The following is a 19299-nucleotide window of genomic DNA, read 5'->3' as shown; positions in this document are numbered from 1 at the left end:
CTTTCTGGACACCAGGCTTCTTCCTGTTTTGAAACCTAAAATTTGCCTTCTACTCCTTGGGCTTGGCTCAGCCTTCCCCAGAACAAGGTGCCTCCTTTTCTATACAACAGCTTTAAAATTGCCCAGGACACTTATTGTGCCCCTAGTTCTCACTTATCCCCAGCTTCCCTGCCGAGAATACCCTCCTCTCACTGTTTGCCTCCCAGAAGAAGTGCTGCTTACCCTACGTCTCACCCCAAACACTGCCTCTCTGTGACTCCCATTTTCTCCTTTCTTGGTGCTGCTACCGAGTGTTCCTCACAGCAACCCCCCTGCTAATCTGGCATGGTCTGCATGATTTTCTCTCAGCCTTAGATACGCCATGAATGGCAGGGACTGTGTGGGTTCATCTCATTTTCCTAGTACCTGGCTCTCACAAATGTTTGTAGAATGACTGGTGGTACCCAGTGGTGAATCAGATAGATCAGACACCTTCCTTTAAGGAAGAACCGCAGGTTGTGATAAGTGTTATGAGGACAATAAACAAGGTTATGTGACCTCTTGGGGGGCAGCAGGGTGCACTCTAGATGGGATGGTCAGGGTGGCCTGCTCAGAGCTGAGACCTGGGTCCTGACATGAGAAGAGATGGGTGTAGGGAGCAGCCAGCATCAATGCCCTAGGTGAGAAAGAGCTTGTTCTGGCCGAGGAACAGACAGGAGCCCAGCACAGGGTGAATGAGGAACGTGAGGAGTGGTGTCTAGGTCCCCAAGTAAAGGGCCAGGTCTGCAAAGGTTTTATGCAATGAGTGACTGGATCTTAGTGTAAAGCTTGCTTTCAGAGGGGTGGGCAGCTCTTCTGTTCTTGCCCGAGGTGGCAACAAGGAGACACCAGCAGCATCTTAAGGTCCACCCCACACAGCAGGCCCCATTTCTTCAGGCCCCCATCCTCCCCTTTCCTGAGCATCTTAGTCAGGCCTGGTGTCTCCCTCTCAGGCCCAGCACCAACCTGGTCTCAGAAAAGAACGTGGCATCCCATGTTTACACCTTGGTGTGACTTTCAGTTCCCTGTCAAAGGAATGGTGGTTTAAAATAACACAAAGGCACTATCTTACAGTTCTGTAATCAGAAGTCAGACTCAGTCTCCCTGGGCTAAAATCGAGGCACGGAACAGCTGAGTTCCTTTCTAGAGGCTGTGGGGGAGAATCTGTGTGTCCTTACCTCTTCTAGCTTCTATATGCTTCCTGCATCCCAAAGCCAGTAATGGCACAACCTGTTGACCCGTCTTCCATTGTCCTGTCTCAATCTCTGACCAGGGTTGGGAGGCGTTCTCTAATTTCAGGGACTCCTAATTAGATTGGACTCATCAAATTGACCCATTGCAAGGTCCTTGATTTAATCCCACCTGTGAAGTCCCTTGTAAAGTAACATTCACAGATATGGGGATTAGGACTTGGACATCTTTGAGAGCTGTTCTTCCGCCTGCTGTAGGACTCCTGGATCTCAAAAGATCAATCAAATTCATTGCAGGAACTATTGGGATACAGATTTGAAAAGTGACTTTAAAAGGTATCTTTGAGACTCTCAGGGAATGTTTAACACAACTTGGGTATTGAGATGATAGAAAGGATTTATTACTGATTTTGGTTAGTGTGATAATGGTGTGTATCATTATTTGATATTTGGGAAATTTACAGGATGAACGTGAAGATACATGAAACAAGATTGGCAAAATGCTGGTAACTCTTTATCTGAGTGATAGGTAAGTGAGGTTCAGTACGCTATTCTATGTAGTTTTGTGAATGTTTGGAACTTTTATTTTAAAAGAGTGAATACATACACACATATATAAATCAAGTGTCAGTAAGAAGCCAAGGAGACTTTGGGTCCAGAGGAGAAGGGGGATACTCTGGGCCCCACCCTGCTGCAGTATCCAGCCCTGATTGTCCTGCAGAGCCAGGCTCCCCTCAGGTGCAAGAGGCTCCACTCTGGTCCTCTGTTTAAGGATGCGCCTGGGGAGTAAGAGGAGGAGAGAGGACCTCGATGGGGAGAAGTTTTGGCATTGCTGCATGAGGAAACCAAGTGCAGGTTGACAATGAGGAAAAGAGAAAAAACAGAAACAGGAAAAATGTCCTCTAGCACTTGCCTGTCCGGAGTTGCTTCAGATAGAAGCTGATGTATAATCTATCAAGGAATATTTCTTGAAGATGTTCTGTAAACATGTTGTGATGGTTTCAAACAGAAAAATGGCTCCACCTGCCAAGGGTTGACCAATTACTTGGGAGTCAGGACGTAAATACGTCAAAGATGATTCACAGTTCAGGGAGGAAAATGGCAGGGGTTGTCAGAATTCCTAGCTAGGAGCAGGGTGGGAATCAGGGGCAGCCATCCTGGGAAGGTGAAAAGACTCAAATGTCTCCAGCAGACAGGAGGTATACCAGGACAAGCCTTGTGAAATATTGGTGTGTAGCCAGGGAGCTAGCGGATGACCCTGACACCTGCCAGGTAGCTCTGAAGCTGGTGACTGGCTCTTTGCAGGCCATGTGCTGTAATGAAATCATGGTAAATTAGGTTGTGAGGTAGAATAGAGCCAGTTGATGGAGAGCCTTAAATGCTGGGCCAACAATATGGAAAGTTATTCTGAGGCTGGGAATAATTAATGGCTTTTCATTAAGGAAGAAGCATAATAATAGTTTTCTCTTAGGAAGAGAGATGGGTGAATGATGTGCTGGAAAAATAATAGAAATGCACAGGAAACTGGACATAAATTAACATGGAGATAGAGAGCATAAAGAATGTTGTGATTGGATTTGGGCTCAACAGAGAAAGATGTGGAATACAACCCTCATGTATTAAACACCACTATGAACTAGGCATTAACCCCTCAAACAGTCCAATGCAGTAAGTGGTGTAGTCTCCAATTCACAGGTGAGAAGAAAGGTTCAGGGAGTTGCAGGAAGCTGCATGAAGACACACTGCTAGTCTGCAGTACAGCTGGCATTGTAATAGAGGCCTGACCACACTCCAGATGCCATGCCCTTTCCCCTTCCTTCATCAGATGACAGGGAAAGTGTATTAGTAGTTTTATCTTGCTGCTATAACACAACACTATGTATTATCTTGAAGTTCTGTAGGTCAGAAATCAGACAGGGAGGGGTCTCACTCTGCTAAAATCAAGGTGTCAGCTATTCTTTGGGGAGGGAGGTGAACTGATCTTCTTGCCTTTCCCAGCTTCTAGAGGCCACCATATTCCATGGCTGTGTTCCCCTTCCCCCATCTTCAAAACGAACAACCTTGCATTTCTTTGACCAATTTTTTTTCTGACCACATTTTTCAGACCAAAGCCAGGAGAGGTTCTATGATTTTAAGGTGTGATTAAGATTTAGCCCTCTCAGATAATCCAGGGTAATCTCTTCATCTCAGTGCTTATACCTCACTCCCATCTACAAAGTCACTGTCGCCCCCTGAGGTAGCATGCTTGGATGCGGGAAATCAGTGCATGGATGCTCTGGGACAACATCTTGCCAAGCATACAGTCCTGCTTGCTTTGTAGTGGTGCCATGTCGAAAATGCCATTACAAAGGGAACTTTTCATTGAATTAAAAGTCATTAAATAGAGGGCGACACAGGAATTTTAAAAGGAATGATGTTGGTAAGCAGAAAGATCATGGCTGGAGGAAGATATGCCAACATGCAGGCCACTGCTCAAGTTTATTCTAAACATCCTGGAAGCATTTCTTGGCACAGTTGATCCAGCAGTGAATTTGGCTATTATTGTTAAGGCAGACAGCTATGTGGATTATACAACCTAAGAGCCTGAGCAAGAAATAAAGGTGATGGTTAAGTCTGTAGTTCAAGTGCCCGACTCTGTGCTAATTCCCCAAATTCTAGGATCAAAATTCCTGTTCTTTGCTTTAGCAGACTGCCTAAACCCTATGTGTCTGCCCAGTACCCCACCCCCTGAATTTTTACGAGTAGCCATCACCTGTGCAGGCTGGCAGCCTTTTGTCCCAACAGTGAGCCATTTCCTAAAGCACCAATTTTATGGAAATTGCCTGAACTAATAGAATTATGGAAACATAAATTGAACTTGTGGGCTATAACAAAATTATTAGAAAGCTGACAGTAAGTGGTTTGATTCATTAAAACTCAGTATAATCCTGTTTTCATTTTATTTTGAAAGCCTTATCATTGGAGTCTTCTGACATGTAAGAAACTGAGGATTCTATTATAGTGCAATAAAACTTATAATAGAGTTTTCTCTTTTTGGTTTCTCCTATCTTATATAACGTTTTGTTATAGACCATTCAAAACAAGAAAATGATAACTTAAAAACATTGAAGTTCACATTCTTTGGGCAATAGGCCTTTAGGCTTACTGAAGAGCCTTCTGGTTTTCCAGACCTGCGATAATTTAGTATAGAGTTAGTCTCAAAGATTACTGGGACAAAAGGTAGGGAAGTGCTCAATTACAAATGAAGATGTTTGCAGTTTGAAGCTTATCTATTCTCATTGAAGCGGACTCATTGAATGGGCTGCATCTCTGACCACTGGTGTTTTCTGAAATGAATCAAGCACATAGATCTGCTCCCATGAAGAATCTGCAGGTGCAAGCACTGTAGGCAAAACAGAATGACCCTTGGGCCCTCACTGAAGAATGAAGGCCACGTTCGGACATATGTGGTCACCTTTGACTTTCATGGGAACAGCCGTCTGCTTCTGGGATTCACGCTATAAAATCGGTGGGAAAAGTGGGAAATGGAAAGACAGGAAATAAAAGGATGCGTTGGGCATGAGATTCAAAGACGCCGAAAGAGCTATGTCGTGAGAGGATGAGTTTTAATCCACATTTTGCTGATGAAGACCGTTGTCGTCTCTCAGAGGATGACAGCACCGCTACACTCCCGTTCCAAACCATTCACTCCTGAAGAAGGAAGCAAGAAAACCACACGCGGGTCTCACCACAATTCGTTCACTGACCAGCGGAAAGTTAGAAATTACAGAAATGGCTGGAAAGACTCACCTCCGTTCTGTAAACACACACACACGTGCACACTAAGACCAACCAACATGCACGGAAAGTGTCTTACAGGTGTCATGTTTCTGGCATTGCTACAACTACGCACAAGACAAGTGACCCATGAGATGGTGGCAACGTCTGTTGTAGAACCCGTGGGGCTTTACTAACTAGGTGGTTGTAAAATGTTTTGGGGACAGAAGTATTCGTGGGTATCAATGCAGACGCTCTCCGCTGAGGGGACGTGCGCATACACACGCATGTGTACAAGTGTTGAACTGGAAAATACAGGAAGAAAAAGGGAAATATCATGAATTCCTTTAAAATACTTTATTTTTCCTCCTTTCAAATGAAGCTACATGTGTTGCTTTGAATGTACCTTTAAAAAAAGTCCCACGATGTATAAATTGTCATGGACCTAAAGCTTATGATCCCCGTCGGTAGACGTGGTAACATACAAGTGGATGCTGAGTGAGTTTATTTTGATTTGGTAGGAAAACATTTTTGTCCTTGGAAATGAAATCATTAGTTGCCTTTTTTGTTTGTGGCCGAAGCCGAATGGAGAATCCTGGGTGTGGGAAGTCACACACTTGGGTTTAAGATCATCCAGGGTGTTCCTCATTGAGGAACCCAGTTTTACCTCCTTCCCACGACTCCCCAAGATTAGTTCATGCTGATCGAATGGCAAATTGTCCCTGCAGAAGGGGGAGCTGCCGGCAGTATCTGGTTACCTCCTTTCTCTCTAGCAATAGACGGACGGTATAGAACTTGTTCCTTCATCAGGCTTTCAATATGTGTCCCCAAATGAGGGCGTTTTGATTTTTCTCTCACAAAGTGTCCTTATGTAACGTTAGGTAAGCTATGGACAATATGTTCTGAACTTTTTTTAAGCACCTGGCCTCTAGCAAGTAACAATTTGTGCAGTTTAAACACAGGNGTAGGAAAACATTTTTGACCTTGGAAATGAAATCATTAGTTGCCTTTTTTGTTTGTGGCCAAAGCCGAATGGAGAATCCTGGGTGTGGGAAGTCACACATTTGGGTTTAAGATCATCCAGGGTGTTCCTCATTGAGGAACCCAGTTTTACCTCCTTCCCACGACTCCCCAAGATTAGTTCATGCTGATCGAATGGCAAATTGTCCCTGCAGAAGGGGGAGCTGCCGGCAGTATCTGGTTACCTCCTTTCCCTCTAGCGATAGACAGACGGTACAGAACTTGTTCCTTCATCAGGCTTTCAATATGTGTCCCCAAATGAGGGCGTTTTGATTTTTCTCTCACAAAGTGTCCTTATGTAACATTAGGTAAGCTATTGACAATATGTTCCGAACTTTTTTTAAGCACCTGGCCTCTAGCAAGTAACAATTTGTGCAGTTTAAACACAGGGATTTTATTGAGTTTACTGTCCTCTGGACAGTAAAAGAAGAAAAAGTAAAGTAAAAGTAAAGTAAAGTAAAGTAAAGTAAAAGAAGTAGAGAGTGAAATATTTTGTGGACTGTTAAATTTTAGTGTTTGTCCATAAAAGTCACTCTATTGTACATTGTTCTTTGAAATGGTTGGTAAATGGGTCTTGCTAAATGAAAAGTGGCTATTTCAGTTGTCACTGCATAAACCTATTGTGGGCATTTTGCTGTGGGAAAGGGAAGCAAAATTGCAGCTCATTCCAAGGAGTTTTTTAATCTGTAAGATGTCTTTTCTGGAAAAGTAGTGGATGATGAATTGGAGCTGAGGGTGGAACTGTGACAAGGTGTGGGAGGAAGCAGCTAGGGAAGCAGCCTGTTAGTACCTGCCTGTAAGAGGAGGCCCCTGGTGGGCAGGCTCTGCCCGGCCTCACGTTCCTAAACACATTGAGCTTCTCTCTCACTGTAAATCATAGCCAAACTCATCATTCGCTTTCTCTGTCCACTTCACATTTGCAATCCCAGCGCTTCCTCTCAGTGTGTACCCTGCATCCCACACCCCCAGCCAAACCCTGAAGCTAGTCTCTCCCTCCTGCCAGCAACCCCAGGACTGAGACAGATGAAAACTCTTCCTAGACAATAGAAGGAGGAGGGAGGCAAATCAAAGGAGTGAGAGGCCGGGTATTCTCAGAGGTTAAGAAATGGAGAATCACGTCCTTGGGTAACTCTGAGTGACAAAATAATTACTGTAACAATTTAGTTTTAGCCCAAACTGCAAGTGTTACCAAAGTGCTGAACTAAGCCTCAGAAGTCAACCCAGGGTCTCCAAGAAGGCTGGAGGCTGGAAAATGACTGTGTGATCCTGCAAATTAAAAAAAATCCTTTTCTAGAAAATGAAGGTAACTGTATGAGCATACCTCAAGCAGTTATTGTGGGAAATAACTAATAGAATGAGTATTGGAAGAGATGTAGTAAGAGTGACTTTGCAATCACAGTACTAAAAGGAGCTACTTTGAAACAGGGCAGGCTGAATGTGAGCAGTGTTTCCATTTGGATGAAATAAAATGATGTGATCAAGAATGTGGGCTGGGTTCAAACCTCTGCTTGCCAGTGAATAGCTGTGTGACCTTGAGGATGTTGCTGAATTCCTGATGGGTAGGCTAACCCACATGGCTGGGCTATGCTAACATCTGAGGTCACCAGGTAAAGTGCCTGGTCTCATGACTATGGCAGAGTGTGATACTCATGAAATGGTAGCTCTTACTGTTTACAGAGAAGATAAATTGTCTTCATTGCCTTTTATAAATAACAAGAAGCCTTCTCATATTTATAAGCAATTGTAGTCAGAGTTATCAATAAGATGTGGGTTGAATTATCTCATTAAATGGATAAAAGAATGTTATTTGGAAACCTTTAAGCATACCTGTGGAGGGAAACAGCCACACAGGAATTCTGAAAATCCATCCGTGGCATCAAGTGAAAGAGCACACCGCCATTCCAGCCTGAAGGACATTCTTTGAGTGATGACAGGCATTTTGACAGTGCCCAGAGACCTGCCTGACATGTTGATAAAATCATCCAGGAGGTTTTGCAAGATCTGAAACATCGAACCTGCTACCTGAGCCCTGGCCTTTATCTCATATGTGCATCTCCTTTTGGATGGAAGAGAGCAGGTGTCACCGGGTCTTAGACTCAGTGAAGCAAAGAATTTGGTTCCTGCTGTTCAGGCAACCCTGGGAACCAAACATTCCAAAAGCAACTCATGAAGATGGGCCACAATTGGCCTATACATGATTTTTTTAAAGATTTTAAAAAAATTGGCTCTGGCTGGTGTAGCTCAGTGGATTGAGTGCGGGCCTGTGAAGCAAAGGGTTGCCAGTTCGATTCCCAGTCAGGGCACATGCCTGGGTTGCAGGCCAAGTCCCCAGTAGGGGATACATAAGAGGCAACCACACACTAATGTTTCTCTCCCACTTTTTCCTTCCCTTCCCCTCTCTCTAAAAATAAATAAAATATTTTTAAAAAATTGGTTTTGGTTGTCGTTTTGGCCTTGTTGGGAATAGATCAGGACCAAGAAGCCCTGGGCACTCAAGGGTCTCATCCAGCAATATCACACCGCACATTCAAATTTCCAGGCACTGAATAGCCTTCTGTGATAATCCATTTGGGAAGAAATTGATTAAAAAATCTGCATTCCTGCCAACAATTCACATATTAATGGGTCAGAACAAAATAGTTGTTCATTTGTTCAAAGCTGTGGAGTATACAAAGAACTCTAAGTCAGTGAGCCTGCCCCACGGTGCTGTGCTATCTGAAAAGTCCAGGCATGGACTGGTCTTTGCAGTGCAATGTGAGTAGCCTGGCCCCTCACTTCTCACACGTGGGTATGAGGTGAGATTGCAGAGCTCGGGTTCATGTAACAAGCTTGCTCACAAGGTTGTCTACATCTATAGGACTTTTCTCAGCACAGTCTCCTGAGAAGGCCATGCAACCACCTCTGCATTTCAGGACCTCAAAGGACCTTATAGGTCAGCTAACTGAACCTACATAAGAGTCAGCTCTCTCTAAAAATTTCTTTTTGGGAGAGGGGAATTGTCCAAATCTAGGTCTTTTGAGGGGGAATTACTTTTTGAAGGAAACAAACTTATTCAAAGCCAAGTCTACTGAATAGGGTAAATTGATCAGGATGGACAAATTAAAAAGAAGGCAGGGCCATAAAATGACAGTGTGCTCGAATGATCCACACCGTGATTCTGATATGTAATTCCAGAAGCTCCTAGAGAAACACCCTCACACTGCTGGTGTGACCACAGCCTCACTGAGGGGAAAGAGACCAGTCTTTAACATGCGCTTGCTCTTTGGCACAGAAATTCAGTTTCTAGGAACTTGTCATAAGGAAATTGTTGAGATAGTGCACAAAGAGTTAACTGTTTGGAAGCTTGGTGCTGTGTTAATTATAGCTTAAAAATTAGAAGTGGTCTGAAGGTCCAACAGTAGGGATTGGCTAAATGTAGAAGGGCCCATGCAACCAGCGGGTGCTGGGCAGTCATGGCATATGATGCCACTGAAACATTTCCCAGGCCGTGGGAAACTGCTCCTGTCAACAGAAAAGGGCAGGTTATTCAACAGCAGGCAGGTGTGATCTGGGGGACAGTGTGTCCATGTGGAGAGGAAATAGAAAAGGATATGGAAAGGCAGACACTAAGTTGTGAATGGTGGGTGGGACTGTGAATATTTTCACTTTTTTTGCTTGCCTACATATTATTTTTCTGGAATGAAAAACTATTTTTATAATGAAAAGATGAAAGGAAACATGAGAGGAGAAAGAGGTCCTAATATCCTTAAAGAGGAATCATACTGTACTAGTTTGAGTTGCCACAACAAAGTACCACTAAAGTGTTGATGAGTGGCTTCCTCAACCGAAATTTACTGTATCACAGATCTAGAGGCTGAAAATCCAAGTTCAGGGTGTTGGCAGGGTTGGCGCCTCCTGAGACTGAGGGTAGGAATGTGTTCCAGGCCTCTCTCCAGCTTCTGGTGGCTTGCTGGCCATTTTTGGCAATTTTTGGCTTCTGCTGCCTCACTCCAGCCTTTGCTTTCCTCTTCACACACTATTCTTGCTGTGTGTGTGTCTCTGTCCAAATTTCTCCTTTTTTAAAAAAGATATATTTTATTAGTTTTGCTATTACAGTTGTCCTATTTCCCCCTTCTTTCCCCTCCATCCTGCACACCCCCTCCCACCCACATTCCCCCCTTTAGTTCATGTCCATGTGTCATAAGTTCTTTAGCTTCTACTTTTTCCATACTATTCTTGCCCTCCCCCTGTCTATTTTCTATCTACTGTCTATGCTACTTATTCTCTGTACCTTTTCCTCCTCTCTCCTCCTCCTACTTTCCTGTTGCTAACCCTCCATGTAATCTCCATTTCTGTGATTCTGTTCCTGTTCCAGTTGTTTGCTTAGTTTGCTTTTGTTTCAGATGCGGTTGTTAATAACTATGAGTTTGCTGTCTTTTTACTGTTCATATTTTTTATCTTCTTTTTCTTAGATAAGTCCCTTTAGCATTTCATATAATAAGGGCTTGGTAATGATGAACTCCTTGAACTTGACCTTATCTGAGAAGCACTTTATCTGTCCTTCCATTCTAAATGAAAGTTTTGCTGGATAAAGCAATCTTGAATGTAGGTCTTTGGATTTCATGACTTGGAATACTTCTTTCCAGCCCCTTCTTGCCTTCTTTTGAGAAATCAGCTGGAAGTTTGATGGGAACTCCTTTGTAGGTACCTGTCCCCTTATCTCTTGCTGCTTCTAGGATTCTCTCCTTCATTTTCATCTTGGCTAATGTAATTATGATGTGCCTTGGTGTGTTCCTTCTTGGATCCAACTTCTTTGGGACTCTCTGAGCTTCCTGGATTTCCTGGAAGTTTATTGCCTTTGCCAGACTGGGGAAGTTCTCCTTTATTATTTGTTCAAATAAGTTTTCCGCTTGTTGCTCTTCCTCTTCCCCTTCTGATACCTCTATCATTCAGATGTTGGGACGTTTAAAGATGTCCTGGAGGTTCCTAAGCCTCTCCTCGTTTTTTTGAATTGTTGTTTCTTCATTCTTTTCTGTTTGGTTGTTTCTTTCTTTCTTCTGGTTCGCTCCATTGATTTGAGTCCCAGTTTTCTTCCCATCACTATTGGTTCCCTGTGCATTTTCCTTCATTTCACTTAGTGCAGCCTTCACTTGTTCCTCTAATTTGAGACTAAAATCAACCAGTTCTGTGAGCATCCTTATAATCAGTGTTTTGCACTGTGTGATAGGTTTTGAACTTCTGTGATAGGTTGGCTATCTTTTTGTCACTTAGATATATTGGCTCTGGGGCTTTGGTCTTTTCTTTCATTTGAGCCACTTTTGGGGGGGGTCTGGTTGCACCTGTTATGTAGTGAGGGGTGGAGTCTTAGGTGTTCACCAGGGTGGGGCAACCCAGTGGCTGGGTTGTGACGCTGTATGTGGGGGCAGAGTCAGAGAGGGAACAATGGCACTTGCTCCACTCTCGTATTTCAGTTTCTTCTGCTGCTTCCCCCAAGAAAACTTGGCCTTTCTGGTGCTGGTTCCTGAGTGGGTGGGCTTGTGTACATTCTAGGACCCTATGGGTCTCTCCAAGGAACTCTCTTGTGAGGCTGGGAGTCTCTCCTGGCACCTCAACCCCCACAAGTGTTTTCAATTGGTGCTTTTAGGCTTTATTTCTGGCACTGGGGCTCTGAGTTTTACAGTCTGTCTTGCTCCCCATTTTCACCTGGTTTATCTTCACGTGAATGTGTTCTCATGGTCAGCCAGCTGCCTTTCACACCTCACTGGGTCTGCCTGATGCCACCCCACGCCCAGGATCTGCCAGCTGCTTCCTGCGTGCCCAGGACCGCCAACCACTGCTTTTTCCTGCCACAACCCCTCTCCACCAGCTGCTGACTCTGCCCCTCTTACCAGTCTGGATGAATGATTGTAGGACTTTCATACAGTTCAATTTTCTGTCAGATCTGGCTTCTTTTTTGTTTCTAAATTTTTGTTGTCCTTAATTTTGGTTATGTGAGGAGGCACAGTTTGTCTACCTACGCTTCCATCTTGGCCGAAAGTCCAAATTTCCCCTTTTTATAAGAATATTGGTTATATTGGATCAGGGCCAACCCTACCCTATGACTTTATCTTAATTGATTATATCTTGAGTGACCCTATTTCCAAATAAGACCACATTCTGAGGTACTGAGAGTTAGGACTTCAGCATATGAATTGGGAGGAAGACAGTTCAACCTCTAACAGTGCCCCAGTGAGATAGCCACACTGTTCCTACCCAGCTAAGGTTAGTACCTACCTGCTGCCACCACCTTTGCCAGCTGACGTGTAGTCTTGAGTGTGGACCAAGATTAGGAGCGTGAGGGGGCAGGGCACTAACATACCTGAGGACTCTAGGTTCATAGACAGAGATAATGGTGAAAACAGAAATCCTGAGCATGGCCTCTCCCTGTCTCCAAGTACCCAGGCCAGGACTGCAGACCTGAGTGGGCATCCAGATCAGCACGTGGGAACCAGAGAGACCAGAACAGAGATGTGAAAGGAAGAACAGTCTAAAGAAAAAGAAAAAGATACACCGCTATTTTGGGTTGAATATAGGAGTTGTGATTTAAAAAACAGAAAGACCAAGAGAGAAGGGAGAAAAATATTGTAAATACTACACAAAAATCTGAACACAGATATTTTATATCAGCTTCATTCATAATCACCCAAAACTTGGAAGCAACTAAGATGTTCCTCAATAGGTAAATGCATGAACAAAATGTGGTACACCCATATAATGAAATGGTATTCAGCAATTAAAAGAGATGAGGTATCAAGCCATGAAAAGACATGGAAGAACCTTAAATTCACATTGCCTTAGCAAGTGAATTTAAGAAGTCAATCTGAAAAGACTACATATTATATGATTCCAGCTGTATGACATTCTAGAAAAGACAGCTATAGAGACTGTTAAAAAAAATCAGTGGTTAAGGATCAGTGCTTAAGGGGGGAAGGGAGGATAAAGAGAAGGGACGAACAGGTGGAACACCGGAACTTGGCAGGCCAGTGAAAGCATTCTGTGTGACACTGTAGTGGTGGACACATGACGTTGCACATTTGTCAAAACCCATAGACTGTACAACACAAAGAGTGAGCCCTAATGTCAACTGAGGGCTTTAGTTAGTGATAATATATCAGTATTGGCTCCTCACTTGTAACAAGTGCATTGTGCTAATGCAGGAGGTTAATAGGGGACACTGTGTTGGGGTGGTAGAAGGGTGTATGTGAACTCTGTACTCCCTCCTCCATTTTTCTGTAAACCTAAAACTGTTCTCAAAAAATTAAAGTCTATTAACTTAAAAGCCAAAAAGTATATTATGAATAAGGAAATGTAAAAGAGATCATGCTCTTAGCTACCCCAAAGGGGCCCTTTGCAGATAAAAGTCTGGGCGTTTCCAAGAGTTAGCTCTTTTTCAAAGTCAGCTGAGAAGATACAGATGACCAAAGGGTGACCCAGCAGGATCTCCCGGGTTCACACACCCCTGGCTGCTCACACCTATCTCAGACGCAGCAAAGCCCTTCTGATGGAGCTTGAAAGTGGTGGGGTGTGGGGGAGGGAAAAAGAAGAACCAAATTCTTATTTAAAGAAATAACAGTTTGGAACATGCACAGGAGTGTCAACAAGTTATGTAGATCTTATCAGCCTCGCATTTTTGGTGCCTCCCAGCTATCCAACAAGGCTCCACCAGCCTGTCAACATCCTTCAGCGTCCCACGCGTCTTGGGCATATCAACACCTTGGGAGGCTCTGCCGTGGCCAGGCCTGCCTCCCCAGGAGGGCCCCAGGAGGAGGGAGAAAATTCAGGATACCATCACACCATCCGCTCCATACGCACTAGTGTCTTCATTTCACTGCTCACATTCCGTGACTTGGTTGGGGCCCACTGACTATAAAATTAAACACCTTTATGCTAACTTGGGGAAGAGTACCCAAGTGGGAAAAGTCTGACACTCTCACATCTAAAGGAAGAGAATGTGTAGTTTCAGTAAAGTAAGGAGAAATTATGCAAAGTCATCATCAAAATATGTTACATTTACAGAGGTGTTTTTACAATACATTTGCAGATAAAACATTGTGATTTTATAAAATTATTGATAAGGAATAAGGTATAAGGCATGAGACTTGTGGAGATTCCTCTCACCGCCTCCCCCAGCACACACCAGAAAGAAAGCTCTCATAGTATATACATTGCTCATGGTAATTCAGGCTTTCAAAAGTAATATTGCTAAGTGATGCAAAAAAACATTTATTTAGATTAATGGAAATGAGAGTCTTTACTAAATATCTCAGCCTTCTTTTACCTGTTTACTGTATTAACTTCAGTGAATGGATCTTCTTGTTAGTTTGTGTTCGTTTTCATTGCAGGCAGCTTTAAGTGCCTTGAAACAATTTTCTGAGCAAGGACTGGATCCAATGGAAGGGGCAATGAATATTGAAAAAGGTTCTCTCGAAAAGTGAGTAATTCTTCTGTTATATTCTTACATTTATAATTTTGTCACTGTAAAAAAAATAAATATAGATCATGGTAATGTAAAAACTCATGACGCTAATATCTATATCTTATAAAATTATTCATAACACAATTAAATGTAAATAAATGAGAATGACTATATAAGGTCATATTCCTTTCCTACAGTATGATTGTGAAAGTTTTAATCTAATTGATCATTATTTCTGCATTTTAATGCTTTTGTTGGGAATATTTACATGTTTTGTTGACTGAGGAGACTTGCGAAACTAACAAATTTTTGTGCTCACTTCACACTGTTGAGCATTTTCTGGCTAAACCATTTTCTGAGTTAAAAATGTTGACTCACATTCCTGCTGAGTTGTGGGCACAGTAGAGAGAAAGACGAAGGAGTGGAGAGGCGACTCTCCTTCCCCTCAGCTGCATTTGGTTTTCACATTGTCCTACGAAACACAAGCGCATGTTGCCACAGCAGCGTGGCTCCCAAGGGCTTCACAGGCAAAAATGCAGCTCTAATAAGTATTTCTAAAATCCAGCTCATGGCTTTTCTTAAATGATATTGAACATAAGGTCTTATCCGAGACTGAATTTTAGATTTCTCCAGAGACCAAATTTATAGTAAAGAAATTGAATGCAATTATATTTACATGGTGGGATCCAAACTCTTTCTGAGCAGCAGTAACAGCAGGTGAGATTTCAGAACACATACAGGAGGCAAGATTTTTAGAATGAAAAAATACATATATAACCCGGGACATAAAAACCAGATATGCTGATCCTATAGTTAAAGAAGCATATACTGCAAGCCAGCCTCTGGTCATTGATGGATAAAAGGTGAGAGTGCGGGAAGGAAACATTTGGTAAACAGATATGGCATTTTAAGTTGTCTATAGATTGACAATCATTTATAAGCTAATTTAATCAAAACCATTTCCACATGATCTCATCAGTAGACTATCTGAACATAAATATTGTTGTTTCACTTTAAAATGTCACTTTGGTGGTGACCTTTGAATCCTGTGTGCCATCTGCTAATAAACATGTCGAAGATGTGCAACCCTGGACCCTCAGCTCTTGTTAATGTATTAATCTTCCAGACAAGTCCAGCATCTGGGAGAGAAAGCGGACAATAACCAGACACACCCAGGCTCCGCCGCTCAGGACTGCAAGAAATCAAAGTCCGGCATCTAGCAGCTCCCAGAACCACGCTGCCACCGCATCCTTATAAACCTGTCAGCACGCATGAGGGTGTCTGTGTTCAAGGAAATGAATGACTAATACCATTATTTGAGTCTTATGTGAAGACAACACTATTCTAACACAAGAGATAATACACATAGTACTGTTTATTCAACTGGGGAAAGAGAAAACTTGGCGCATTTCCTTTGGAACTCGAGATCACATCATAACTCACTTGTCCAGAGGCAGCAGAAATCTGATCCTGCTACTGGAGCTTAAAATAACAGTTAATGAAAAGTGTTAGAAGCAAAGGTAAAGCTTTTAAATGATCAATAGAGAAATTGGGTTTGTTTCCGTTGTTACGATTATTTCATTGTGGCACTTGTGTTCAGTTATATTCTCTCTTGTTTTAAATAATGCTTGACGACTCAAAAATTAACCAATGACGTGCTGTGGAATGTGATGATCGTTGTCTTCATATAGAGTCACACGGTTTCTCTTTTTATGTAGATGTTTGTAATCTTCATTCTATATACACATCAATAACTTTAAGGCACACTACTCAAAGATGTATGCAAACAAACATGGTTTAAATCAGGTCAGATATTTCATTAAAACTATGAAATAATGTTAGGAACAACTAGTTTCAATATACTCCAGGAATTTAAAAAACAATTCACTTGTGCGTTTTGAGCTCCATAATACTCTTAGCCACCAAGGAGGCGTCTTGCCTCTATAAACCATTTCTCTGGGTTCCACGTCCTGTGGCAGAAATTACACTTGCCCCCATTCGTGTCTTGTAGCCACTCACTGTTTGCAGCAAGAGTGTTTTTAACAACTGCCTCTGGACTTGGGACAGTGAGGAGGATCAACATAAATAGTGTCCCTGGTGGGGAAGGGAAAGCCTGTTGGAGGAGCCGTCAAAGTCTTGCCAGCTTGTAGCCTGCCACGCTTGGGACCAGCATGTTGGAATCCAGCGTGTAGCAAATGCAGTAAAAATTTGGTCGGTTTCTGTGTGAAGTGTGGTTACTGTCGTTCTTTCATTCCCTAAGAATCACCTCAGTGAAGCCCATCCCAAAGGCCACCACCCAGCCTAGTCATCCTGCTCAGTAGTGGCATTAGAGGACATCCCTGTCACTAGCCATCCGTTTCTGCGAAACTGCAGAGCCACCTCCCCAGTGACGCGGAGCTGGGTTCCTGACCAGCTCACGTCATCTCATTGTTCAGGCTTTCTCCTTATTGATTTGCAGACATTGCGAAATGAGAAAACACTATATGGTCTAACTGCTCGATCCAACATGACAATAGGAATATAATTATGTAAGATTTCACAAGCAAAACCACCACAAATCGATCTGGCTGACTCACACATGACAGAAGATAAACAAACAGCAACATAAGGAAATAACTCCAGGTTTGTTTGTAATGGTTCCCACGTGGGGAAGTCCACCAGTTTTGGGAGGGCTGGTGCCCTTGGAGGAAATAGATTCAGTTACCAAAAGCTTGGGCCTTGTGGAAATAACAGCACGTTTGCAAAGCTGGGGCTCACAAAGCTAAGCCAGGTTGGACAGTGCATTCTGCTGCCTAGCACAAGGGCTCAGAGGGCCCTAACTCATTCCCTAGCTGAACAGGCCCTTTTTCTCCTAGGCCCACAGATGGGCTGAGGACAGGCCTGTAGACAGCACCACTTCAGGGAGGGTCATTAAAGTGGGTCTTCAGTTTACCAAAGCAGTAAACAAAGACCACCTTCCACAGCCCAGAGTCCAGACAACACTGATGTGGCCCGAACAAGGCTGTGAGAGAACAGTGAGCATATGGAATGAACAGAGCTAATCAGTTCTCACAACCCAAGTATCTGAAGCATTTAACTCTGAGTTAAGTGACTCCAGTCCTCCTCAGAACTGATGCATCCCTAACAGAGTGGGGGGAGGGGGCAGCAGGGAATGTAAATTTGCAAAGGATCTTGAGTTTAGGGCCAAGATATTTATTCCAAATTTCATCCCATTTACCTGCTTGAAGACCCTAGGAAGCCTTCCCCTATTTCCCTGGAACAGTGGCCCATCCTGGAATCTTGGGTTCCCTTTGGGCTGAATTAGCAATGCAAATGATGGGTGGCCTGCAGTCCATCCTGGGGACCTGCTGTGACGCTGTGTTCCAAAGCACAATGTTATATATCATTAGAGGGGAAACCATTAAGTAGATTTATTGAAAGAATGTTTCTTCGGCACAGGGAGATCTTTTTGATGAAAAATGGAACTCATTATTCTTTAAAGGACACAGATTGACTTATCTCCTTGATCAATTACAGTGTCTGCTTTCCGATTTTCTCAATTGGCACTGGGCTTTGTAGTCATTTCCCAGAGTTGAGGCCAATGTGTTTTAGGAAAAAGGTTGGTTTTTTACATTTTAATTGGAAATGTAATAACGTACTTTGGAACTCTGATCATCCCTTTCCAGAACAACTTGCCAAAGATCACTGGTAAGACATCACTGATCAGTAATGTAATAAGGACATCACTGTAATATGGACATCCCTCCCTTTTCCTGGGGTGACCCCTCTGAGTTGTCCTGGTCCTTCTCCACAGCAAATATTCTCGACAGTGGGTTTTTTGACAGCTTCAACCAATTTTCTGCACCATAAAATAAAAATAAATTAATGAGAAACTTAAATTATTAAACAAAGGTTTTTAGAACTCCTCCTGACCTTGGAAATGTGGTCTAGTTCAATTGATGTTTATTTAAATTCTACTGCTTGTGAGTTATCTTTGCACCTGCCCAGAGTGTGTCCTGTACCTTTTAATTTACAAAAGTCACTTGTTATCATATGACCAAGAAGGGTAGAAAACCTAACAGTTCTGCACACAGAGCTGATAAGTCACTAATGGCAAAATCATATGAGAATTTGTCTTTGAGCTTCCCCTGACCTACCCCACCATGATATAGGTATCTGATACATGTATAAGCGATGCATTAAATAAACGGACAAATGAACAATCTATCAAGGGGATAAATAAACCTACAGAAGATGAATTTTAAGTCTCACTGCTTACATGACACAGCGATAATATATGATATTATGATATCATGATAATATATGGCATTGCTGTTGAACCTCTAACCTCAGGGAGACTGTGGCATTTCTTAATAAAAAATATGGCAAACCCCCCCCCAAAACTAATTTTAGAGGAACCTGGACCCATGCCGGCCCACTATTCTGCCCCCCATCTTCCCATTCCTGCATTTATATCCCTTCACTGGGCAGCAGATTGAATTCCAATCCCCACCCCCGGATACATTCCTGTATTTCCACAATCACAGACGCATGTCTTCATGAGGAGGGATAATATCTGGTTCAAAGCAAAGACTTCCTTAGACTCAGGCAAAGCCAACTGTCTATCTCTGGCAAAAGCCACCCAAGTTCCATCTCACTTTGCCAAGACTAATTTAAACTTACCTTGTTGGGGAAGCCTTCCTTTTATGTTCTAATTTCTTAGCTAAAAGCTCTCTTGACTGAATCCCCAGCACACTTTGATGTATGCTGAGAATGCAGAAAATAAATAAACAAATGAAACTACTTCACCTTAAAGAACCCACATTCTAGCTGGAGGGAAAGACAGAAAAGGAAATGGGTACAAGAGAACTGAGCGTTTTGAGTTCAGAACCACTGTGTTGT

At 42.9% G+C, this 19299-nt stretch overlaps 1 protein-coding gene across 4 annotated transcripts in view; it reads left to right on the top strand.

Annotated features, from left to right (window-relative positions):
- Nucleotides 1–16646, top strand: part of STAU2 (staufen double-stranded RNA binding protein 2) — a 354567-nt gene extending 337921 nt beyond the window's left edge. For all 4 annotated transcript variants that reach the window (XM_037039725.1, XM_037039726.1, XM_037039723.1 and 1 more), the window contains 2 exons: nt 14345–14433; nt 15545–16646. In XM_037039725.1, coding sequence (XP_036895620.1) covers nt 14345–14433; nt 15545–15638 — 183 coding nt within the window. In that variant the 3' untranslated portion in view covers nt 15639–16646. The remainder of the gene's footprint in view (nt 1–14344; nt 14434–15544) is intronic.
- The last annotated feature ends 2653 nt before the right edge of the window (nt 16647–19299 follow it).

The sequence above is a fragment of the Sturnira hondurensis genome, unplaced genomic scaffold, assembly GCF_014824575.4.
Source record: "Sturnira hondurensis isolate 20B ecotype Veracruz unplaced genomic scaffold, ASM1482457v3 Scaffold0025406, whole genome shotgun sequence".
NCBI lineage: Eukaryota > Metazoa > Chordata > Mammalia > Chiroptera > Phyllostomidae > Sturnira > Sturnira hondurensis.
The sequence above is the reverse complement of the archived record's forward strand: the minus strand, read 5'-3'. Positions and strand labels throughout refer to the sequence as shown.